Genomic DNA, 24,599 nt, shown 5'->3' with positions numbered 1-24,599 from the left:
CCTCTGCTTTGGCCTCCGCAGGGGTGTGGTGCCATTCAGCCAGCGCAAGAAGCTGCTGGAGAAGGCACGCGCCAAGAACAAGAAGTCCAAGACGAGCGCCGGCGTCGCCTCCATGACCAACATCACCGTGGGAACTCAGGTTCGTCGGCACTGACCGCCGTACCAGAGCACGGGCCGGATTTGGTTTGATGGGGGTGCGGTGGGGGGAGCCTTACGGAGCTGTTGTAGTTTTACGGGGGCTGACCGCCTCTTTGCGTATTCAATTCCTCCCGCCCCCCCTCAATTGTTTTATCACCACCCATGCACAGTACTAAACGCTCCGTTGTTATTCACCCTGGTTATTTCAGTTCTAGTTTTTCAAAGTGATGTGATGAATTATAAAACTACATCGCAGTTGAAACCTCTAAAACCATTTTAATATCGGTACGTGACTGGTTGTAATACACAGTGATGCTTTTGTTTTCATTTCCACGCGACCTATAGGATTTATCATAGTGCTGCTGTATTGTGTTTTGATGATAGCAAATCAGTGTGTTTGTGTCCATTGAGGAGCTCCTCAAAGTCCGAGGCCTTGGGCTGCTGCAGCACCTAAAGCCTCCTGCTTTAATCTGGCCCTGCATAGAGGGCCTCACTGTGATTACCTTGTTTTTAAAAAAACATTATTCCCATTGTTACACGAAAGTCAAATGTTGGAGAAAATGTAAAGTAGGGGTGCCCTGGATAAAACAAAAATGGAGAGTGCAAAATGTGTAAATGATGTGGTAAAAACGATAATAATCGTTTACGTAGATTTAGACATAAATGAGTACCTGGTGCGATGTGTAAAAACAGCACCGGGGAGACAAACGCAGCCGTATGTGGTGCTAGCATCCCATCCTCTCGTGTGGCATGCCGGCCTTCATAGGTACTCGCTTAACAGCACTTGCCACGAAAATATGTTTTGGCTATATATGGGGGGGGGCATCTTTGTTGTGTGCGAGTAGGTGTGCATGCGCAACAACCCAGTGTACCAGGCGGGTGCGGTGGCATTCTCTGTGAGCTCCGGCGTGCCCAAGGTGGGCGTCCTGCAGGAGTCCGTGTGGAACATGAACGACTGCTGCCGCTTCCGCGTGTGCTCGCCCGACGGCCTGCGGGCCCTCGACCGACTCGCCAAGGCCTCCGACACCAAGTGCGCACGCTCGCGAGCTCGATCACGAACTCACTTGCTCGCTCTGTTAACGCTTTCGCTCATTCGTTAACTCCCCCGCTCACTAGTGTCTTAACCCACTTAATATTTATCTCATGAACTCCTTTATTTACCCGAGCATGAGGTCACAGACTCAATGGATCAGAAACTCGCTCACTAGCTCGTGAACTCAATTGCTCACTACTCTGTCACTCCCTCACATGGTTATTTAAAAAGCTATTTATTTATTTCGAGGAGCCTTCTCACTTGAGTCTGACGACTGAGAGATTTTAATGTAAGAACCATCCCTCTGTAACAATATCCATTCTTATCTTGGAAATAGTTATCTCCAGTGAATGTCAATGCAGCGTCGCCCGGCTAAATAATGGATGTTGCCATGTGTGATCTCAAGCAGGTCCGAGCAGAAGCAAGACAACGTGCGCACAGAGATGGGACCTCCCCCGTCTCCTGCCTCAACCTGCAGTGACACCTCATCCATCGCGAGCAGCGCATCGCTGCCCTACAGTGAGTGGCTCTTGGGGACTTTGGGGGTGTCACCTGAGCTGTTGAGTTGTCAACTGGACTCTTGGGACATTACCTGGGCTCCTGTGATGTCACCTGGGCTGTTGGTACATAACCTTGGCTTTTGGACGGTCAGCTGGACTGTTTTGCCATAAAAATTGTCACTTGCCATTGTGATCTCAAGTACTGGCACTTGCGAACCAGCGCGGTGCTTTCACGGTATGGGCGATTTTTTTTCCACTGGCAATTTTCCATGCCATGCTAATAACGTGTTTGCCCCGTGTGGTGTCCGTCGGTACCCTTTGAGGACACAAGCCGACTCAATGTCATCTACATGCGTCTCAGCCTCGCAGATTGCCTGCTGCGCATTAGCAGCACCGCTCAGTTTCTATTGTGGCAAAACAACCTGCCGCCTCCTTAACCCTCGATGGCATGGCCTCAGCACGGCTCGGCTGTGCCAGTGGAAAAGGGGTGTCAAGGTGTTTGTGTGGTGGTACGCGAGCGAATCCGGTGAATGTGAAGCTGCCCTCGTTTTGTTTTGCCAGAACGCAAGCGCCCGACGGCAAGCTCTCGTGAGGAGGAGAAGCACAACGAGGAGCAGTGGAACCTCAAGGAGGTGGTGTTTGTGGAAGACGTGAAGAGTGTACCGGTGGGCAAGGTGTGTACGTAGTTTCTGGAGGAACTACGATCGTAGGTTACAAGGTCTATGATGATCACATCGCTTTGTGATATGTCATTGTGATGATTATGATGGTTCATTTTTGCTTTTATATTTGAAATAAAAGCACAATATTTAAACTTAAAAAATAGCTATTTCCCATTAAATCGGTACTTTTCAGAATGTTTCCCAGAGTAATGGACTTCAGTTCTACGACACCATGCATTTTTTTTACGCGATGTGCATGATATGAATTTAGCTTTTAAAGTAGCAATGAGTTGGAGACTTCGAGAAGGTTTGTGTTGAGAACTCTATTTGAAAATGTCATCGGTAATTTTTATTCATACTTGAAATACAGTAGGGGACAAAAACAATAAGATACTAATTTGAAATGCAATGACAAAGTTAAAGGAAATTGGATTATTAATAATCATCGTTTCTTGAAAATGAAGTCGTGGCCTCGTTTGCTCGCACACAACAACTTCAAAGCCATCGAGCGTCATGCCCTCACCCCCACACACCATGTGGGGCGAGAGGTTTATTTGCGCTCCCCTTCACTTTGAATGTTGTCGACGGCTGTGCCCGTGTTAAATCAAGATTCTCTATTCAGAGAAAACAGACGCATACAAAGGGTTATTGAAGAATCTATTGCTGTCCTGCCATAGCCTGGCCACCTCACAGGACCAAACCTACAACACCTGGTATTCACAGGCATTATGCCACCCATGCACTAACCAGGATCACATGCCTAGCTTAGGAGATGTGACAATGGCAGTCCATTTAGGGTGATATGGTCGTAGATTGTTTAAGCTCAATGAATGCCAGTGAAATATACAGCAAAATGTAAGCACACGCAGCATACACACAAGACAAGTGGACAAAGATAACGACAACAGCTACTTGCCACCAGGTGGCGGTGATGTCACCCATGACATTTGTGCCAGGCCAACCCTAATTATACCTCCACACCCACTTTTCCTGCCCGCAGGTGCTCAAAGTGGATGGGGCGTACGTGGCCGTGAGGTTTCCCGGCGCCAACGGCCCAGTTGCCAGCGCGGTGGTCGTGCCCCCCGCCCCAGGGCCCGACCCGGACCCCACGTCCCTCCTGCAGGACTGCCGCCTCCTCCGCATTGACGAGCTGCAGGTGCGAGCTGGGTGGGAGAGTCCGTTACACGCTGTGCGCGCCTGATGATTGCTAAACGCTTGTCATGTGAGTCATAGGGGCATCGGTTCATTGTTATCGTCGCTGTCATTGAAAATGGAATCCTCTGCTCAGAATCATGCTTTCAACTGTGGGTCAAAGGATTGTATTATTTACAGTTCATGCAAATTGTATGCAAGTATACCGTTGGGCGAAGAGGGTAAACTAGAGAGAAGTAAATACAAATGTTTACGGGTGTACGTTACAAACGAGCCATTACAAATGAGACTTCAAAGAATATTTTCTTTAATTCAGTTGTTACCCCAGAATCGGGACCTTTCATTGAGTGGTCGGGTGAAAATTTGCGTGTAATAAAATTTTACATCATTCGCAGGCGTGTAATTATGCATTGATTCATATTTAATGTACAACGCGTCTTTATTGTATATATTTTCTTCATGTGTCTGGAGCCACCGGCGGCGCTAAATTCACCACATGGCCAAAGAATAACGACCTGGTTAACCGCTATCCAGAATTGCTGCAATCAATCGAGTCGTGAGGTGGCGCGGAAGTTTTTACGTGCCCGATTCCCAGCGCGTTACGAGGGATGGCATCGTCGACGGAGAGTCTCTGGGCACTGCGCTCCGTATGGAGGATGTCTAGTGCGGTGTCCCGTGGGTCGAGCTGCCGCGTGATCTCTCACTCGGTCGCTGCACTTACCGCTCCACCCCCCACCCCTGCGTAGGTGGTGAAGAGCGGCGGGGCCCCCAAGGTGCCCGACTGCTTCCAGCGAGCGCCGCGCAAGATGTGTGTCCCGGACAAGGCAGACATCCTGGCACTCAATGTGGATGCCAAGGGTGAGCACACACACGCACACACACATGCTGTATTAGTGTACGCATACATACGAGGGTCCCCCCTGTCTAGATGTATACAGGCTGTTGAGGCAAGTGTTGTTAGTGAGTACCATTGCAGGATGGCAGAGTGCGCAACAGGTACCAGGCACGGCTGCCTTTGTATCCACGGTAGTGATGTACATCGGGCACTTATGCCTCCACATTACTAATGAACACGGCGCACCTATGTCCCCACAGTACTGATGTACATTGCACACGTATGTTCCCACATGACTAATGTACATTGCACACGTATGTCTCCACAGTACTGATGTACATTGCACACATCTTCCTACTGCTGATGTCCATCACACTCGAGCACCTGTGACGGTGACGGGCCCGATGTGTTGTGCATGTGTGTATGTAACAAGTGGTGATGTGCATTAGATGCCACGTGTGATGTACGTCTCGTGCGTGTGTGTGACGTGCGGTGCAGGTGTGCACACTGTGCTGCGATCAGGGACCTGGGTTCGCTACTGTTTGTTCGACTTGGCGACATGCAAACCTGAGCAGGAGAACAACTTCCCGACGAGCAGTGCTGCTCTGCTGGGTCAGGACGAGCACAATATTGCCATCTACAGCGCTGGACAGGTGCAACATGCGTGCACACACACATATATGCATACCTGCTCATACAGAGTCTGCTCTCTCACAGTGCACATAATGGACACGTTTAAGCCACCGAGCCAAGCATTGGCACAGTGGCTTGTAATGGCACAGCAATCGCTTTTAATGGCCAGCACTGCTGACATTTTTGGGCTGGGTGCCACAAACATGGTGCTTTAATGGTACTTAGATAATGAGTTCATATTCCCTAACATTCGTAGCACTTATCCCTCGCCTTACTCCACCTTGGAGAAGCAACTGGAACATTCCAGTTTTGTATCTTGGTTGGAGGTAAACTTAGCCTCTACTTCTATGGATCATTACAATAAATACCACTTTGTTGAAGGTAAAAAGCAGCTTTCTTATGGAGAGACCATCCCATGTCGTTGGAACTAGGAATTTCCACCACTCCCTACGTGCAACAGCAACATCGTCTTGTCCACCCAAGATAACTGCCTCTCCAATGCTCGTTTGAGCAGAGAGACGCTTACACTGCTAAAAACCTAACAAATGTATTCTTTACCCGGACTGGCCTGGTCCTGAGTAATGACATAAGCCAGTGTTCTTCACTCATTTTCTATGGGCGGCCATCAGTTAGAGGGGGCCATCACATCAGCTGCATGGGGTGTTTTCAAATTTGTGTATTGTCAGGGGGCCGCACTAAAGGCCACTCGGGGCCGCCAGCGTCCCACGGGCCTTGCAATGAAAAACACCGATCTAACCCTTTCCCCCGTGTGTGCAGGAGTCACCGGTGATCCTGCGCGACGGTAATGGCACGCTCTACCCGCTTGCGCGCGACTGCATGGGCGGCATCCGTGACCCTGACTGGTTGGACCTGCCGCCAGTGCGCTCGCTTGGCGTGGGCCTGCACGCGCTCACCAACCTGCCCGCCAACTCCTCCATCAAGAAAAAGGCCACCGTCATCGTCATGGCCATTGAGGTGAGGCCGCGGGCGGCGGGGAGGCGGCTAGCATGAAGGGTGATTTATAAGGGGGTCATTACGAGTCTCCTGTTTGGAGAGTGCCAGGTGGGGGAGGGGGTGGTGACAATATGGAAGGTGGTCGGGGTAGAGGGGGAAAGTTGGCTTTGAGGGTTACCCCGAAGGAAAGTCATAACACAGAGAGTGGCCTGAAATTAAGGTGGCATGCACGATGGAAAAAGGTGGAAGGGGGCGGGGGGCTGCAGCGAGGAGGACGGAAGCAGCTTTGAGAGATAGCTAGAACACGGAGGGCAGCTTGTGTGGAAGCAGCAGCAGCATGGGGGATGATTTAAAATTGTGGGGACAGCGCGAGGCATTTTTGCGCGCTCTGCTCTACCCCGACCTGTGTTTAGTTTGTTGTCCTTGCCCCGCGCCTCTGATTAGCATGGTTGGCTTCGTACGGTGCGAAAAGAAGTTCGACATACAGGTGATCGATGCTCGAACCCTGTACCTTAAATTTCCCGCCGAGCAGAAGCAGCCGCTGCTGACGCCGGTGCTGCGGTGCGACTACGAGGCTTGCCGACTGGCGCTGCTGGGCATGGAGCAGAGCCTGCTCATGGAGCTGGACGCCGGCGAGGTGGAGAACATCCCCCATGAGCGCTGCGACGGCAACCGCAACGTCCTGCACGCGTGCGTCTCCACCTGCTTCCCCACCTCCAACAAGGAGGCCAAGGAGGAGGAAGGTGCGAGCGCCCACGGTGATGCCCCCTCCCCCGTTGGTAATGTCCATCACTGATGATTTCATGCTGTGTGTCCATGTCAGGGGTCGGCAACCAAAATAACAGCCATTTTTTTCGAATTCGGTGAAAAAAAACCCCTCAATTTTTCAAGAGCCGCGCATTGCACCGTGGTGAATACAAGACGGTGTCCTTAATCAATTTCGTCACGAAGCAGTCCTTGCAGAGCCTGACCCCTGGTCCGTGTTATGCGAGGTGTTGTCACGTGGAGTGTTGTTTACGATGTTTTGACGATCTTGTGTCATGTTGACAATGTTGTGCTGTGTTGATGATGTCATGCAAGGTGCTTATCGTGCGGAGTGTTGATGTCCTGCTCTTTGAGGATGTAATGCTGTGATGCGATGTCATGCTGTGTTGATGATCTCACATGACCATTCCATTATTTCTTTCTCCTTGCCTCGACCGTGAATATGGCAAAAATTTCTGTTTACGCAACTTTACCCCTTGATTTTATGAAAAAAAATCTATTACATTTAGTCTTGTTTGTGCCATCTTTTTCTGTCCTCGGATGTACCTCCTGGCCATTTCATTTGGTTTGCGTCTCATTAAATTCAATATTTGTAAAAACTTTGCATCAACAAATCGAATATAATTAATGTACACCGTTCAATGCATTGACCATAAAACAATATTCATAGACGAATCAATATATTGTAACATGAATTGTGTTGATAACGTCGTCTCCTGTGTGTGCCCTCTGCCCCCTCCCCACGTTTGCGACGTTCCCTTTCTCTCGCGTGGCAGAGTCCGACCGCTCGGATCGCACGTCGTTCTTCGAGCGTATGTCGGCGGTCGAGGCGATTGCCAACGCCATCTCGGTGGTGTCGTGCAACACGAGTCGCGCCGGCGTCTCCAGCAGCAGCACGCGCAGGTGATGGTGCGGCACGGGGCTCATGACGGCAGTGGCCAAGCCATTGAGCCGACCAGCACTGCAGAGAGGGACCGTGTTGAGTTCTTGGTTGGAGTATCTCGGGGGCGGGTTTCCGTCATAATTGGTGTTGTTGGGTCCTGAGCTGAATCTGCTAACATCTTGGGTCCAAATTTGCATATGTGAATACTACAATTGTATTATCTGTCTTAAGGCTCTTTTTCATGTTGGTTCCACATTGAAGTGTTAAAGCAACGGGTTTGAGTGTTTTACGAAGCTGCATGATCCTCCAGCCCTTGCCTCCAAATCGTTGAGTGATCACTGCACACCACTCAGTTCATTATGGCCAAAGCCTCTGATCCAGCACTTTTGAGATCCTGTGTTGTAAGTGCAGGAGTTGATCTATCAGTTGGCTCATTAATGCCATGTTGGAGCTACTGAGCTGATACTGCTGAGATACTTAGATGAAAGATCTGGGTTTGAGTATCTCACCCAGGGAGTTCATCATGGCTATAATGTTCCCTCTGAGTTGACACCATTGAGTTCTTGGGTTTATTTCTCTCTTATGCTGACATGAGGTTTATAAGGTGCTGCTGTGCTGTGTCGAAGGTCTGTTTTTGAGTAACTCAGGTGGTTCATGACAGCTGTATTCAGTCTTCTGAGCTGACCATGTTGAGATCTGGTATTAAAATCCTAGTTTTTTGTATCCTTAATTTTTCTAATAATAATGGCCGTTTGCGATTTTCCCTCCTTGCCCCCTAAACTCAGCCTTCGTCTAAGGGAGATGATGCGCCGCCCACCGCGGCCGCCCCCCGGCCTGGGCTCGCACGACGCAGGTGCCGCTGCCGCGGCAGAGCACGCGGAGCAGGTGCCGCCACCGCCGCCCATCCCCACCTTCAGCTGGCTCCCCGAGCCACCGCAGTTCGACCCGGGTATGTGTACGGAACTTCTTTCGCACCGTACATAGCCAACCGTGCTAATCGGAGGTGCGGGGGGGGGGGGGCAGAACAATAAACTAAAACACAAAAAGGAATTCTAAATATTTGTTTTTACTTCGAATGGGTTTAGAAAGGAAGAGATGATGAACAAGTCGAGTGGTAGTAGTGCCCATCTCAGACAAGCTGGAAGAGCATCAACTCGGATGGTGGGGGGGTAAGTGGTAAGGGCTGCGAATGTGGTGACGGACTGGGAATATTCAGATTGCACATCAGGTGATGAAATTTATTAAAGAACATGTCAGTGGTGTTCCCGGTGGCTCAAGGGGCAGAGTGATGAGCTGGAACCGTGAAGAATCTCGGTTGTAATCCAGGCAATACCTGTAATTTATTTGTAGCAAGCCAGTAGATGTCAGCCGCTGACCAATAGCAACTTGCAAAAAAATACTGGCGCAGTAAATTTTATTTTGCAAATGATTTAACTTAAATTCTAACTTTTAGAATATAAAAATGTCGTCATGTTATATCTTGACAAACATTACGTTCTTTAACAAGACGATTCACTGTTCTGAATCGATTACTCCTCATGGCATGATGCCGATCATACGATCGGGATAAAGCCGGGAATGCAAACAGTGAAAATGTGAATAAACTAAATAAGAGTTCGTTAAATATGGTCCTGTTTTGTTTTTATCAGCTTCGTCCTCTGCAGGACCAGGGCCATCAACCGGAGCACCCAGCCTGGCGGGTAATTGGCAAGCACAAACATGAAGGCATCTATTAAAGCTAACACGACATTTCAGGGGGTGTTGCGAACAGCACCACGCCCAGCCGATGTTTGCACACCTTCGTATTTGGGGTTCAGTTGACATAAGGGAGGCTCTTGCCACGTTCAGACACCTTTTGTTAATCTTGTTGTCCATGATGGGGAGTTGAACCCAGTCACCGAGATCATAGTGCGTTGTGTGAATCGCAGTACCACCACTCCCGAATTATACATACACGTCCGCACATACACAGCTTAGACTGTCAGTGGGCAGGTGTTCTCACCTTTGCATTTGTGGGACCTCCTTTGATTAACCCCTAAACTCTGCCTCCTTGATCACAGGCTCATACTACCACACCTGACCGGTGTACAGAATAAATATTTTCTGGCAGATGCATGGACAGACATTGATAGACAACTGATGGACACATGGACAAACACACTCATGCGCACAAGGATTGACACCGACAGACACCACATGGACCGCAACATGGACAGGACACCCTGATGAAACCCGAGGATGACCACTGACACACAAGGAGAGAATCAGAATATTTATTTATACTGGAGGAATCTGATGTGTTATGAAGCTCTTTCACGATAGGAGTGCAAAGTATATAAAAGTAAACAAATAGCTAAAAAATATACAAATAAAACTACCTTATTTGTTTTATCTTACCAAGTAAAGCCCACTGCTATTAGCTTTTTCAGACACTGATGGACGTACAGAAAAATGCTGACAGATACAGGAACTGGCGTCCATAAATTGGAAACGCGGGCATCCAGCAGGCTCGGAAGGCTGTGCCGACTCTGCTGGCCTCGCTGACGCTCGTCTCATCGTGTGCTCCCCAGGCTCCTCGAAGGAGGCGTCCGCGTCGGAGCCCAAAGATCGCAAGGCCACAGCGCACGCCATCCTCAAGCTGCTGTGCGAGACGAGCCTGCTCAAGTTCTACATGCGCGAGCTGCTCTCCGCCAAGTACGGTCCCGTCCGCTATGCCCGGAGTCAGGTTAAGTTTGATTGAGGGGCTCAGAGTTGATATAGTTTTGGCGGGAGTGCCCCCTTTGTACATTCTATCCCTTCCATCACTTTTTTTGGTACAACCCCCATGCCCAATGCCAAACACTTCAAATTCGTCACGTAACTGGTTGAAAGGCATAGTAATGCTATGGCTTTAATAATTACTAAATGATCTACAGGCTTTATCATAGAGTTACAGTATTGCATTTCAACCATTCTAAAGATAAAAAAAAATTTGGGGGCGGGGGGGGGGGCTCTCAAAGTCCAAGGCCCTTGGGTTGCAGACCTGAAAGACCCTCCGTGCATTAATCTTCCCATAGCTACACCACCCGTGCTCTTGTTCCTTCACTGCCTTAGCCTTTCTCTCCTGAAGTACTCCTGCACTCTGACCTATGCAAAGATTTTTGGTTTATAAAAGTCCATTTGAATTGCATTAATTCCCAATTACATGAAAAGGAAACAAAACAATTTTTATTTTAATCTTGATTTGAAGCTTTCGTGACTGCAGTAATCCATCCATGCTCTTTGGGTCTTTCGGTAAAGTCACGTAGGTAGAAATAAAATTAAATAAATCGTGATTTATTTTATTTCTGCCTACGTAACTTTACCGAAAGAACCAAAGAGTATAATTTTATTTTACCATATAAGGCCCACTGAGCTCTTTTTCAGAAGCTACCTGGCCACAAATGATTGCTCAACAAGTTACCATAGGTGCTGGGTGGATTGTTGGATCACGCAACCAAGAATTTCATTCCCACAATTCAGGATCTTATTTGGTGTCAGTTCAAGGCTTGGACACAACCATTACGAGCCTATAAAAAGAGGCACTCAATCCCAGGGCATAAATCCAGATCTCGCCTATGTGGGCTGAGGGCTCTTGTCATGGTCATTCTGAGTCTTTAAGCTGTATTTACTTTTCTTTGGGACCAGTATATTTTGTTACGTTGAGTACATGAGTGGACGCTCTATTAATGGCGTACGTGCGTTGCTGTGTGTGCAGGGATGCAAGAGGCATGACGCCATTCATGCTGGCGGTAAGCGGGCGAGCATACCCGGCCGCCATCACCGTGCTCGAGACGGCGCAGAAGGTGGCAAAAGGTGGGCACGGCCAGGCACCACCGCACTCACCCGTGACTCCATCTGTCCCTTCTCACCCCCCTCTCTCCGTCTTTATTCTCCCTTCTGGCCCCTCCAACTCTGACTTTTTCTACTGCTCTACTTTTCGTTCTGCTTCCACGTCTTTCCCCCTATTGGGCATGCAACGACAATGAGTCGCTTACAATTGATTCTTACACGGAAGAGTATATGCATCAAATTGTCAATGTGACAAGCACAAGAAAATGTAAAATGTTAAATCAATAACTTGGGTGGTCGCTTACTATCACCACAAGTGTTTCAATAATGAAAGATGCTTTTAATTATTTTCTAACTCGTGTCTGGGATTGTAACAAAAATTCCTTGGAGAAAGAGACATGACGTTGCTACTTAGGTGCAGTATTTTTTCCCCAGAATTATTCGGCTCTGACAGGCTAATCACATTATCAAATATCGTTGTGCCCCTTGCACATCTGCACATTATAAGAGCAGTGAACTGTTATTTATTGTTTTGTCCTCGGTGTAATGACCGCTCGCTCCCTCCTACTTGTGCGTCTGTGTGCCGGTGCCAGGTGACGCTCAGACTGAGAACCGGGACGACTTTATGAGCATGATCTGCCCCACGGGCACCAATCCAGACGACTCGCCGCTTTACGTGCTTTGCTGCAACGACACCTGCAGCTTCACATGGACAGGGGCTGAGCACATCAACCAAGTGAGCCTCAGCAGCATGGGTAGTTAGCAGGTGTATAAAGCAGCATCAATTCCTAGGTTAAACTCGATTGTTGTCTCACAATACTCGCATTGAACCACAGGTGTGAATAATTTTTTGTTTGTGCAAAATTTATGCAATTATATAGCAGCAATGGAGTGACCAGTGATAGTGTCTCGCACAATAAGACCCTTGAATGATATGCACTGTAGGCATTGAGTGAATTCCGTGCTTGGTCATGGGAAGACAAATGAGACTTTGGCCAAGCATCCCTGGTAAGACTGATCCTTAAGGATGTTAGGACGAGCCAGTAGTACCTCTTGAGTAGTGCGGTTGGCCACGTCCCGTGCGAAAGAAAGTTCTACACGCACACAACAATCTCTTGCGTGCACAGGTGAAGAGAGCGAAGTCTCTCGTGGTCTTGGCTCTGTTGGGTTAACATTAACGCCCTCTCCCCTTGGCAGGACATCTTCGAGTGTCGCACGTGCGGCCTCCTGGAGTCGCTGTGCTGCTGCACAGAGTGCGCCCGCGTCTGCCACAAGGGGCACGACTGCAAGTGCGTAGACGCCCACTCCTCTTCCTCACCCCCCCCCGCACCGTGTGTATAGCTGAAAGTATATGTTTGTTTTGGGCTTCAGTCTTCCTTTAAACATTGTGAAATTGTAAGCACACTATTGTGTTTCGATTTAAAGCTTTCGTGACTGCAAGGATTCATCTTCTTTGGTTCTTTCGGTAAAGTCACGTAAAATAACACAATTTTATTATAAAATAACACAATTTTATTGTGTTATTTTATAATTTTATTCTCATTCTACGTGACTTTACCGAAAGAACCAAAGAAGAACACTATTGTGTGTTATCTTTAGCATATAAACATGGAGCCAGGTACAGTTAATTGTAAAAAAAATCTTTGGCATGGCATTAAATTGTGTAATTGTAAAGTGCTCAATTTTGAATTTGGTCTTCAATAATTGTTTCTGTTGCATTGAACTCTGAACTTGCGCTCAGGCTGAAGAGGACTTCGCCCACGGCGTACTGCGACTGCTGGGAGAAGTGCAAGTGCAAGACGCTCATCGCCGGGCAGAAAGCGGCGCGACTGGAGCTGCTGCACCGGCTGCTCACCACCACGGACCTGGTCACACGGCCCAACAGCAGGTAACCACATCCCTCCACCTCTGATCCCTGACCCTTGCCCGTCCCTTTATATGGCTTGTATCTTGCCCCCCCCCCCCCCCCCCCCCACCACTTTGTTAATTGTTCATTCAATCTGCTTTTTTATCAGAAATGTTCCAACCAAAGTTGAAAGTGATGCATTAGCTCTGACCATACTCTATCTCTCTGGCAGTCCAACTGTGTGATATTGGAGGGGAATTGGCATGATAATGCTAAAAAATATTCAAAACGGTTTTTCAAGTTGTGTTGCTGTTGGGGACGTGCCCTCTAGAAAGCTGGCAACATTTATTAAAGCAGTGCTCAAAACTTGTGCATAAAGAATCTGCCTCTGTGCCCCGTTCCGACTGGCCTTGTGCTCGTAATTTTCATTTCTCCCACTTCTTACTCACTCCCATTCCTCCCCTCCCTATTGTGACAGTCCTGACCAGAAATGTAACAATAATCCATTGTTTCTCATTTTGTCTTGTGTTGTTTTTTTATATTCTTGGTTCTTTCGGTAAAGTCACGTAGAAGAGAAACAAAATAATAAAAATATAAAACAAGAATATGAATCCCTGCAGTTACGAAAGCTTTAAATCATGTTGTAGTTTTGCTTGCTCACTTAGCCTAAGTTGCATTAGCATACCTACACATCAGCATCGCTACTCGCACACAATGTTCGAAGAACGTACCTTGAGAGTAAGAATCTGTTTTAATGAATTAATTGATCTTGACATGCCAAGTCTGCACAGCTGAACGGACGACTGGTTATGTGCGTGTTCGTGCTTGTGTGTGTGCGTCTGTGTGCTTGGCCTCTCTAAGGGGGGAGCACCTGCTGCTCTTCCTGGTGCAGACGGTGGCGCGACAGATGGTGGAGCACTGCCAGTACCGCCCCCCTCGTGGGCGGGACGAGCGCACGCGCAAGCCGGCTGGCGCCGATGGTAAAACTGCTGATTCCGGTCCCTCGCTTGCAGGATTTGTCCATTTACACACAGACGCGGAAATACACGCACACACCCATATGCACACGTGCACACGCAGACACGGAGTTACACACAAAGACAAAGACCCCCCCCGTATAGCCTTAACACACGCACAGACAGAGCTACACAAAGAAAACAATGTGCTTCATTTCCTTTCGAAACACACCATGAGTTGTGGGAGGAAATGGGCCTCTGAGAAAATGGGCATGGGCAGGACACGTCACTATCAGAGATGATAGCTAGTGGTCGAGATTAACGATGGAGTGGCAATCCAAAGGAAGACACTGGCTAGGGAGATGGCATGATCAAATCGGCTTGTGTGCATGGGCTGGGTGGATTCCTACATGTGTACGGCCGTGAGAGATGGCTTAAGCCTGGGGAGGCAGTGGATTCCTCGCTGCTGATGACGATGAGGGCAGGTTCACCTTGAACCAGCCGAGTTTTCACGTGTGCTTCTAAGTGCGGTGACTCGGTGCGCGTGTGGCAGCGCCGTTTATTTGTGTGGTGTAGCTGTGGGGTGTTTACGGCAATGTGCTTGTCCTGATGTGTATCTCGCTGGGTATTTTCAGAAGCAGACATGCCGGACCACGACCTGGAGCCTCCCCGGTTCGCTCAGCAGGCCCTGGAGCGCGTCCTGAAGGACTGGAATGCCGTGAAGTCCATGATCACATTCGGATCCCAGGAGAACAAGGACCCGTCAGTACCCGCAGAATACTGGGGACCCACAACAGACATTGGAGATACATAGCAAACACTGGGGACCCATAACAAACACTGTTGACCCATAACAAACACTGAAATGGTCAACAAACCCTGGGTTTGTGTCGCTGTGTTGGTTCAATGTATACTTATGTGCATTGGTGCATGCATGCATGTGTGTTTGTGTACGTTTGTGTCTCTGTGTACGTGGTTGTCTGTGCAGCTTGTGTGTGCACACCTGAGTGCAAGTGCACTTGTGTGCTTAGGTATGTGTGCATTGCTGTTGGCCAAGTGTGCGTGTGTTTACGTGTACTTGTACAAGCGTGTGTACGTGTGTACTCGTGTACCTGCGCGTATGAGCACGTGTACTTGTGTGGTCTCGTGCGTGTGGTCTCGTGTATGCGTGCGTGTACGAGTATGTGTAAGTTCGCGCACTCACGTGTGCAAGCCCCTATGTGCATGGATGTGTACGCGTGTGTACTCAGGTTGAGCGCCAGCAGCCGCATCGCACACCTACTGGCAGAGGAGCAGGTGTATCTGTCCCAGCAGAGCGGCACCATCCGCCTTGACTGCTTCACCCACTGTCTGCTCGTCAAGTGCTCCGACATGGGGGTGCGAATTGCCGACCCCCGTTCCTTAACCTCGCACCTATAACCTATAACTTGTTGACCTGCCCATACTTGACATCTGTGAAAAAGAGCTTCATAGCTCATCGGATTCCTCCAGTAAAAATAAAGATGCTGATTCTGACCTGAAGATTCTGCTGTGCCTTGATGTGGCATTACATCACATCGCATGACCTGACACTGCTTGTTTGATGCTTCTGTGAAGTGGGAATTAATCATTTACATTGATGTATGTTTGTGCAATATTTAACTTTTCTCAAGTAACATGTTTTTCCTCTGTTTTCTAGTTGCTGCATCGCTGCACTTAATTTGCTTTGCTTTTGTAATTTGGGCAGCTCGGGTCCCTTGTAAATTAGACTATCCTAGTCTCTTTGAATTCTCACCTGGCTAAACAAAATAAACTTGAACTTGATGTGACTCGACCTGACCTCGTTGTGTCCTCACCCCCGTGCAGCTGCTGGACACGCTGCTGACGACACTGGTGACGGAGCTGCAGAACAAGTACACGCCCGGGCGGCGTGAGGAGGCGGTGGCCGTGACGCGCCGCTTCCTCCGCTCGGTGGCACGCATCTTTGTGATCCTGAGCGTCGAGATGGCTTCCTCCAAGAAGAAGAAGTGAGTGCAGGGACACGTCCCCTCTTTTGTGACCTTCGGCACCTCCAACATTTCCCCAACACCCCTATCTGTTTGGCTCACATGGATCTCCCTACTTCCAGCCCAACTGAGCAACAACCGTACGCTGCCTCCCGTGGACTGTGGTTTCTGAGGCCCGCGCTGCAGAGTTGGGAGTGGGCAAAGGTTCTTGGTGGGTTTCAGTAGTCGGATTCACCAACACACGAATGTGTGTATTGCATGTACAAAAGCTCAGCCATATGCTGGACCACCAGCACAAAATAATTAGATGTGTAGCCATCTCAGATAGTGTAGAGGTCGTAGGGTAAGCGGGGGTGGGGCAGGCTAGTGAATGTTACGACGGTGGATGCAAGAGTGATTGTGCTAACATGATTGGGTGTTGTAGCTTGGTGACAAGCATCTTGGCTTGTCAGAACAAAGGTCATGTCACTTGTCCCCTCCTCTGCTCTTCATTTCTTTGCACTGCTAAACTCCTCGTCCTTCCCCAAACCCCTTGCCCCTGTTGCATTACCGCCACCCCCGCAGTAACTTCGTGCCACAGCCCATCGGCAAGTGCAAGCGCGTGTTCCAGGCGTTGCTGCCGCTGGCCGTCGAGGAGCTGTGCCACGTGGCTGAGTCGCTCATCGTGCCCGTGCGCATGGGCGTGGCGCGGCCCACGGCGCCATTTGCGCTCGTCAGCACCAGCCTGGACGCCATGCAGGGCAGCGAGGAGATCTTCTCCGTGGAGCCACTGCCACCGCGCCCGGCCGCCGACGACAGCAGCAGGTCAGGGGTGGGACGGGTGCCACTGTGGGGGCAGGGCGAGCGGAGGTGGGTTGGGGGTAGGAGGTGGTCTGTGTGGGGGTGGCTGAGTGATGTCACTCGGTGGGGAGGTAAATGGGGATTGTGTGGCCAGTGGCAAGGGAGGCCGCGTCAGTGGTGGTGTCACACTGCAGATGAAGGTTTTTTAAAAAATATTTTAAAGTAAGCGGGGGGGATTAGCTTGTGTCAAATTGTCCGGAGAAACGCGGCACAGTGCTTGGCGTGCTTTTCTCCTGACGCAGCCACCCGAGTTTCATTCCTGCTCAGGACCAATAACGATGACAAATATTTTAATTGGTTTAAGGGGATCTCGTCTAGATCGACTCGGCCTTAAATGAGTACCTGGTGCGGTTTGTACAAATCAGCAGTGGGGAGAAAAAAGCTCCTGCGTGTGGAATTGGCCACCCACCTTCATGTGCCGTGCCGGCTTACATAGCATAGATGCTCATGAACAACACTTGTCCCAACAGTCCGTCTAAGGCTATACGGGGGATCTTTGTCTTTTGTGCGCTCAAGTACGTGTGCGTCCGTACAAGTGTAACTTGCATTCGCGCGTGCATGCTCCTGCATGCTCATTCAGGAGCTCGCAGCAGTCTGCGTACATGGCGCACGCGGCCCAGCAGAGGCGCGGAGGCCCCGCTCCCGTGGCGCGCGGCAGGGATGACGAGGCCGACGAGTTGGTGTCTGCTGACGTCGAGGAGGTCAGAGTCCGATCACCCCTTCCCCCGCCACCACTCGCTCGCCAGTTCACTTGCTCGCCCATTCACTCGCTCGCCCACGTACTCGCTAGTCCACTTGCCCGACCGCTGCCTTCCTCGCCCATCTGTGCACTGTGCCCTCTTGCTGGCATGCTCCCCACACCTCACCCGCCACTCCCCTTTATCACACATTCGAGATGACCACGAGAGGGCTGCAGTTTTGTTGCATACAAAAAAAAATTCCAGGTGAGAACTCCATTGACAAGGACATTCTCAGTTGCAAAGAGTGGCCTCGATCACCAAAAGAACAAAAGCAAAGTACAGCATTTAGGAAAATAGAAATTAGAGCAAAAACAACAACCCTATTAAAAGTCGAGCAATTGTTTGTGAGCCTTTGTGTGCATGGTTACCAGTGTAATCCCCTCTTGTATACGGATTTTTTTCCGACTACACCACATGACACCAACCGCTGTTTAACAGCAAACTGACTCAACATCTCAATTGAAAATGTATAAAGACTCGAATGCTTTCTTAGATGAAATGCACAAGCACACAAGTATAGTCTATTTACAAAGTAACTGTAGCTATGAGAAGAAAATGTAAGAACTCCATTCTTTTTCTCCACATATATTTTATATTTCTCCACATTAGTGTTTTAGCTCATCAGCCTACTTGCTTTCCAGGTCATTGTTATCCAGCAGTATTTCGTTAAGTAGGCAAACTCTATACTGGTTTCAACCTTCTGGTTCCCAGCTTGTTAAAAAAATGCTTCTGGATTACCACGTTATTCGGAAGAGCACCACGTATAAACTACGAAGCGAAAAGCAATAGCTGTAAGGGCATTGCCAGGCTACGGAGGTGACATGTTAACTCCCTCGCCCGGTATGCAGGAGGTCGTGGGTCCGATCCTAACCCCCCTGGTGCCTGCATTTTTGGAGTTTGCACGTTCCTCCCTGCGGTCGCGTGGATTTTTCCCTGGGTCCTCCAGTTTTTCCCTCCACATTGATACATTTCTACATAATAAGCCACTTCGTTGAGCTATCATTTCTTGCCAGGTTGCTTCTGAAAAATAACTATATAGTTATTTTCGGACTGTTGGCTACATACGGTACGAAAGAAGTTCAACGTACATTTCCTGGTGAAATAAACGTTTTTAGTTTAGTTTAGGCTGCATTGAACGCAAAGCCCAATCCGTGGTGCGTGCGCTCTGCTGGTGGTGCTCTCGCCGTGGCTGGCAGGTGGAGGTGGTTGAGGGCGTCGTCGGTGAAGAGGACCACCACGAGGAGGCGGAGGAGAATCCCGAGGCCGAGGGGCACCATGATGACCACGATGAAGATGGTACGGGGAGGGGCTGGCACAGTGACTTCAAAATGGAGGAACAATTGGCATCCGTTGGAACAGTTCTTTGTGCGAGTGTTTGTGTGTATGCGTGTGAGCTTTTTTATGCATACACCCTTGCGTGCATCTTTGCGTGTGTCTATATTTGTGTCTGTATGTGAGTGTATGTACAGCTGCCTGCTTTGTACTTTTGTCTGCATATTCTTGTGTGCGTATGCACATGTATGTAAACGCGCGTGCAAGTTTGCGTGCATTTGTCACCATGTGTGCGCGTGTGCGTGCGGTCAGCAAGCGACATGGAGCTGGACCTGCTTGCTGAGACGGAGAGCGACAGCGAGAGCAACCACAGCAACCAGGACAATGCCAGCGGGCGGCGCAGCGTGGTGACCGCCGCCACCGCCGGCTCTGAGGCTGGTAGGCAGCATCGCCCGGCCCCTCGCTTAGCTCGTTAACTCGTCCACTTGTTTACCCGTTGCTTAATTGATTCGTCGGTCAGATCGTCGCTTCGTCCGCTAACTGGTTTGCCGTACGTGAGCAGGCGCAAGCAGCGTGCCGGCTTTCTTCTCGGAGGACGACTCTCAGTCGGACGAGTCAAGCGACTCTGAGAGCAGCAGCTCGCCCACTGAGGAGGAGGAGCAGGACGGCTTCCTGCAGGACGAGCCGCTGGAACGCACAGCCAATAGTGCGCATGCCAGCAGCGCTGCTCAGGCGCCACGCTCGATGCAGTGGGCGGTGCGCACGCCCCAACCCCAGCGGCCACCGCCTCCCACTTCAGCCGCCACCACCTCCGTCACCAGTCAGTCCGCGCGCTCGCTCACTGGCACGTTCGCGAACACGGTCGCACAGAGTACGCGCGCACTTACGCATGCACTTACACACGCACGCACGCACGCACTTTCGCAAACACGTGCGGATCACTGTTAAGCATGCAATCTTGCAATAACCATTGCTTAAATCACTTAGCCTTGCCAATGTATTTGATCTGCCTTGGCATTGAGCACGATCAGGAAGCTTGGCTTTAAATCTGGCCTTTCTTTAAAAGTGGCACTACTTCTTTGGTAGCTGCCCTGGGGGACTCTGGGAAGTGGCTGTCAGAGCCCTTGTATTCTCTCTTGCGCAGCAGCAAATTCAGGGGAGCATATGGTCACATTTTAGAATGTAGGTGTCACATGTTGGACGAGATAACGTCTCGTGCACGGCTTAACTCCAGCCTTGGTCGTCGCTGCTTTTACCTTCTCTCGTTTTTTCTCACATTGCCACTTGTCGTGCCCTTCCTACCTCCTGTACCCTACCCCTACTCCCTGACCCGCAACCCAGGCTCAGGTGGCCTCATCTACATCGACCCGAACTCGCTGCGGCGCAGCACCACGCTCGGCTCGAATGCTGTGGCAGCGGCGGCAGCGCTGGAAGCCGGTAACTCCAGCAGCTACCTGACATCGGCGAGCGGGCTGGCGCGCGCCTACAGCATCGTGGTGCGCCAGGTGTCCGATCTCATGGGCCTGTTGCCCAAGTACTACCACCTGGTGGCCTCGCAGCTGCCCAGCTCGCTCACGCTGCGCTTCCAGGATGCCGTGCACCTGCAGGTGGGGGTGCGGGGAGGCACGGGGCGTATCCAACTGTCTTGACACCAAATTGTGTGGGGGTCTATAGTGGTGGCCGATATAGCTTGGCGTTTGTGCGGAGCTAGCAGTCGCCACCCTACCGCTTGATCGCGAGTCTTACCCAGTGCGTTTTGCCCGCGCCGGGAGCAGAAGTACGTGGAGGAGCACCTGGTGTTGACGTGGAACTGGATGGTGAGTGTCATGGACTCGACGGAGGCGCAGCTGCGCTACGGCTCGGCGCTGGCGTCGGCAGGCGACCCGTCGCATCCAAGCCATCCGCTCCACGCCTCGCAGAACCCCGCGCGGCGCGAACGCGAGCGGCCAAACCCTCGCGACGACGCGGCGCTACGTGGGCTCGAGTCACGCAGGTGGGCACACACGAACTTGCGCTCGCTCGCACAACGATGCGCACCCACGCAGAGGTGAGACACCGGACGGACGGAAAGAGGGAAGATCGGATGGATGGAGGGACATACAGAAGGACAGATGGATAAACGAATGGAGAGAGGGAGAAATGGATGGACAGAGAGAGGGAGAGATCAATGGACAAATGGACATTACTCACTCCACCACTGACTTAATTAGCCAACTAGCCACTGGTATTACTACCCCTCGTTATCGAGCCTTCCACGAACAAGAACCACACATGCCAACCAGATGCAAGTAACTTGATCTGCGAGTGTTTTTGCAAGACGAGAAAATTTTTTAAATAAATTTTAATTTGATAAACGAGCGAGGTCTTGGAATACGAGTAGAATGTATACGCTTTGTCTGCCGAGCGTCACGTGATCACAACTGAGCCGATGGTTCGTCTCTCTCTCTCGCTGTGGGATTGTGGGTAATCGTCTCCCATGCTCGGTCTCAGTCGGCGTGCCTCACTCGTATAGTCAACATCTGTTCGAGTGTATACTGTTTACTATAGTGTTGTGACCACGTGTGTGTGCGTAAAGCATTTTTTTTTTATTTTGTTTCCAAGTGTACTGACTGTTCTTTAGAAAAGCACCACCCGAATAAGGCTGTAGCAGTGCGAGCGATGAATCTGTTTAACGACAATGCAATGTCACATTTCCGCGAAATCCTCAAAAGGAGGCAAAAGCAAGTGTGATTGGATAGGTTCCTTGTTAAAGTCGCACAAAAGGAAAAAAATTCGAGTGAACCAACAGATAGCAGTGATTCCGTTAGTGACAGTGAATGTCGTCCTACACAATAACCCTCCTCTCTTGTCTCCCTGACACCAGCCACGATTCAATTGAATTAATTAATTTGATTACTTTATATTAAATTTAAATAATAAAAATCTAAACAGGTATTTTGTATTAATAATTTTTACATGAATATTTTTGGGTTGTGGAACGAATCATCTGAGTTTCCATTATTTCTTATGGGGAAATTCGCTTTGATATACGAGTGCTTTGGATTACAAACACGTTTCCAGAACGAATTATGCTCGCAATCCAAGGTTTTACTGTGCTAGTTTACTAGTTGTACCCCAGCTCTAATCCGTAACCATATACGTCACGGGAACAATACGCATGAATACTAGACAACCAGCCTCCATCCCTCTGAACTCGCCATAACCGTAACATCTTACGTCACGTGTGGTCCTTCGCCGTCTGTTCACGTTTGAGTGTCCGGAGTTCACTCCTCGCTGTGCCCCTGCAGGCGGGCCACGCTGCTGTCATCGCGCCACGGGCTGCTGTCGGCGCGTGGCGACTTCCTGACGTACGCGCTGTCGCTGATGCGCGCGCATAAGGACGAGCACTCGGACATCCTGCCCCTGCTGGACGTGTGCTCGCTCAAGCACGTGGCGTACGTCTTCCAGGCGCTCATCTACTGGATCAAGGCCGTGAACCAGCAGACGACGCTGGACACGCCGCAGCTGGACCGCAAGCGGTACGCGGGGCGGGGCAGAGCACGCGCACTCTCGCAGGGGGATGACGATGATGATGTTGGTGGAGTGGCCAAGCGGTAAAACGACTGCCGGCCATTGCAGAGGCTGGCCGCACTGGTTAATGCTGTGGTTGTATTATCCCTATATGTACAGCCTGTTTCAAAGGGTTTGTTTTAGATTCTGTGACATTATACGAAAACAAGATTATGCCTTGTGTGCTGGCTTTATGCTCCAAATTTGTGAAATTTGATAATTTACAATTCACATGCCAACATTGCCTTTACTGGCAGAAAAAAATCCCACTTGCTGGTGGGCACTGTATTCATTCTTTACCTCGCAGGGACGGCTGCCACTGGGGATATTAATAGTAAGTGATGTCAGACAATGAACCTGTGGCACTGAGGTCCTGGGTTTGAATCCAACATGCATGATTAACCTGGTTCTCAATTGTGATAAGTCGACGGCCTGTGTCGTCATGAATACAACTTAATTTTTCATTTGTCACTGAGTTTGGCTTATTCCAATTCAGATAGTTGAACGCTTTTGTTTGAATGGCATGCTGCAAACAAACGTGTCATGCAAGTGTAAGTGAGATCAGAAGTTGCTTTGCGAAAACAGCACTGGTTGTCGAGCGAGTTCAAAATCATGAACTGCTTTGCAAACCACACGCTCGAACCACTGCAACCAAACTCACAATCCTGCCCTGGGGCTTGGTCAACTTATCATTAATTAATTTCTCCATGATGAAATAAATTTGTGGCGCTTTGTGACACGTTAAGAGTAGTGGGGCCTATGGATTAATGATCTGGTGATGGGAAGGAACCACTGTCATCACTGTGTGCCGTATGTATGTTGAACTTCTTTCAACACCGTACGTAGCCAACTGCTTATTGGATGTACGGGGGATGGACAAACTTTAAACACAACCAGTTCTAAAAAAATCAGTTTTAAATAAAAGTGCATAGCTCCAGTGGCTTCCGTTCCAGATGGCCGCAGAAGGGCATCTGAACGCGCGCGTTGCAGTGACAGTCTCTATTCGATGGCAAGTCAAAAGCCGCTGCTATTGCGTGATCATTTATGCCTCTTAACGAGATCGGCAAGGTGTTGTGGTTGATTTGTGCCGAGCGATGTGCTGAGCGATGACTGGTGGTGGTGGCTGCGTGCTTTGGCGTGTTGCAGGGCGCGCGACCTGCTCGAGCTGAGTCTGGAGACAGAGGACTCGGAGCACGAGAACGACGAGGACAGCAACATGAGTGAGACACGTGGCCATAGTAATATATATATATTCCGTCTTCTGGGGATTATAATTGGTTTCATGTTTTACGGGAATGGGACCTTTATTGTTACCATGGTCAATTTCCACTATTACATGTGTGCGACATGATTTGACTAACTTTATTCGCAGCGGGTACAGTCAAACTTTATTTCCACCACACAGCCCCTTCCACCATGACCATATTTTCAGGATTATAACACACTTTATTCCCAGCATCTTCCACGGTATATTTTCCACTTTACCAGGACATTGAATTTTAAAGATTTGTTTTTTTTATGACTACAAAGTTTGGGGTGTTTCTTTCCCGAGTGTTTTATAATCCGGAGAATCAGAATATAGTAGCGACGCTGGTGACATACGAACAGCGTTTATATATTGACGTCAGATGTCATCACGGTGCAGACACCCTGGTTAATACTGCCTTGAAGACGTGCAGGTTAGTGATCGCTTGCTGACAGAAGGTCATGGGGGACCAACCCATACAAAGACAAAGATCCTCCTTATAGCCTACACAGACAGTTGGAGAAAGGACTATCAGCGAAGCACGTATGAAGGCCGGCACGGTACACGAAGGGGTGAGTGGCCAACACCATGCCCAACTGCCTTTGTTACTCCAATGCTGATGTTTAATCCCCAGATAATCAAGTCAACCTTGGGGGGAGACCTTGGATCTGTTTACATATTCAATATCGATTTTATTCGTCGTTAGTTGGGTTTGTAGCACAGTGCACGGACAACTCCGCTATCGCTCCCATACACACACAAACACCCTCCCCACACACGCGTACTCTCATGCATCTCCC

The 24,599-nt window shown here is 49.6% G+C and overlaps 1 protein-coding gene across 13 annotated transcripts in view; it reads left to right on the top strand.

Moving 5' to 3' along the window:
• UBR5 (ubiquitin protein ligase E3 component n-recognin 5) overlaps window positions 1–24,599 on the top strand; it is a 59,980-nt gene that overhangs the window by 18,616 nt on the left and 16,765 nt on the right. For 3 of the 13 annotated variants that reach the window (XM_076070095.1, XM_076070094.1, XM_076070088.1), the window contains exons 12-41: window positions 22–139; window positions 984–1,168; window positions 1,578–1,690; window positions 2,233–2,345; window positions 3,334–3,489; window positions 4,232–4,343; window positions 4,819–4,973; window positions 5,731–5,928; window positions 6,440–6,665; window positions 7,449–7,575; window positions 8,341–8,504; window positions 9,205–9,255; window positions 10,126–10,249; window positions 11,292–11,389; window positions 11,959–12,101; window positions 12,563–12,654; window positions 13,107–13,253; window positions 14,073–14,191; window positions 14,803–14,929; window positions 15,418–15,544; window positions 16,013–16,173; window positions 16,717–16,956; window positions 17,573–17,693; window positions 18,929–19,028; window positions 19,317–19,442; window positions 19,567–19,875; window positions 20,346–20,611; window positions 20,780–20,997; window positions 22,292–22,522; window positions 23,700–23,791. In XM_076070095.1, coding sequence (XP_075926210.1) covers window positions 22–139; window positions 984–1,168; window positions 1,578–1,690; window positions 2,233–2,345; window positions 3,334–3,489; window positions 4,232–4,343; window positions 4,819–4,973; window positions 5,731–5,928; window positions 6,440–6,665; window positions 7,449–7,575; window positions 8,341–8,504; window positions 9,205–9,255; window positions 10,126–10,249; window positions 11,292–11,389; window positions 11,959–12,101; window positions 12,563–12,654; window positions 13,107–13,253; window positions 14,073–14,191; window positions 14,803–14,929; window positions 15,418–15,544; window positions 16,013–16,173; window positions 16,717–16,956; window positions 17,573–17,693; window positions 18,929–19,028; window positions 19,317–19,442; window positions 19,567–19,875; window positions 20,346–20,611; window positions 20,780–20,997; window positions 22,292–22,522; window positions 23,700–23,791 — 4,559 coding nt within the window. The remainder of the gene's footprint in view (window positions 1–21; window positions 140–983; window positions 1,169–1,577; window positions 1,691–2,232; window positions 2,346–3,333; window positions 3,490–4,231; window positions 4,344–4,818; window positions 4,974–5,730; window positions 5,929–6,439; window positions 6,666–7,448; window positions 7,576–8,340; window positions 8,505–9,204; window positions 9,256–10,125; window positions 10,250–11,291; window positions 11,390–11,958; window positions 12,102–12,562; window positions 12,655–13,106; window positions 13,254–14,072; window positions 14,192–14,802; window positions 14,930–15,417; window positions 15,545–16,012; window positions 16,174–16,716; window positions 16,957–17,572; window positions 17,694–18,928; window positions 19,029–19,316; window positions 19,443–19,566; window positions 19,876–20,345; window positions 20,612–20,779; window positions 20,998–22,291; window positions 22,523–23,699; window positions 23,792–24,599) is intronic. The other 10 variants (XM_032961624.2, XM_032961623.2, XM_076070092.1 and 7 more) reach the window with 9 other exon arrangements.

This window comes from Petromyzon marinus, chromosome 27, assembly GCF_048934315.1.
Source record: "Petromyzon marinus isolate PM22_M1 ecotype Great Lakes invasive population chromosome 27, UKy_Petmar_22M1.pri1.0, whole genome shotgun sequence".
NCBI lineage: Eukaryota > Metazoa > Chordata > Hyperoartia > Petromyzontiformes > Petromyzontidae > Petromyzon > Petromyzon marinus.
The sequence above is the reverse complement of the archived record's forward strand: the minus strand, read 5'-3'. Positions and strand labels throughout refer to the sequence as shown.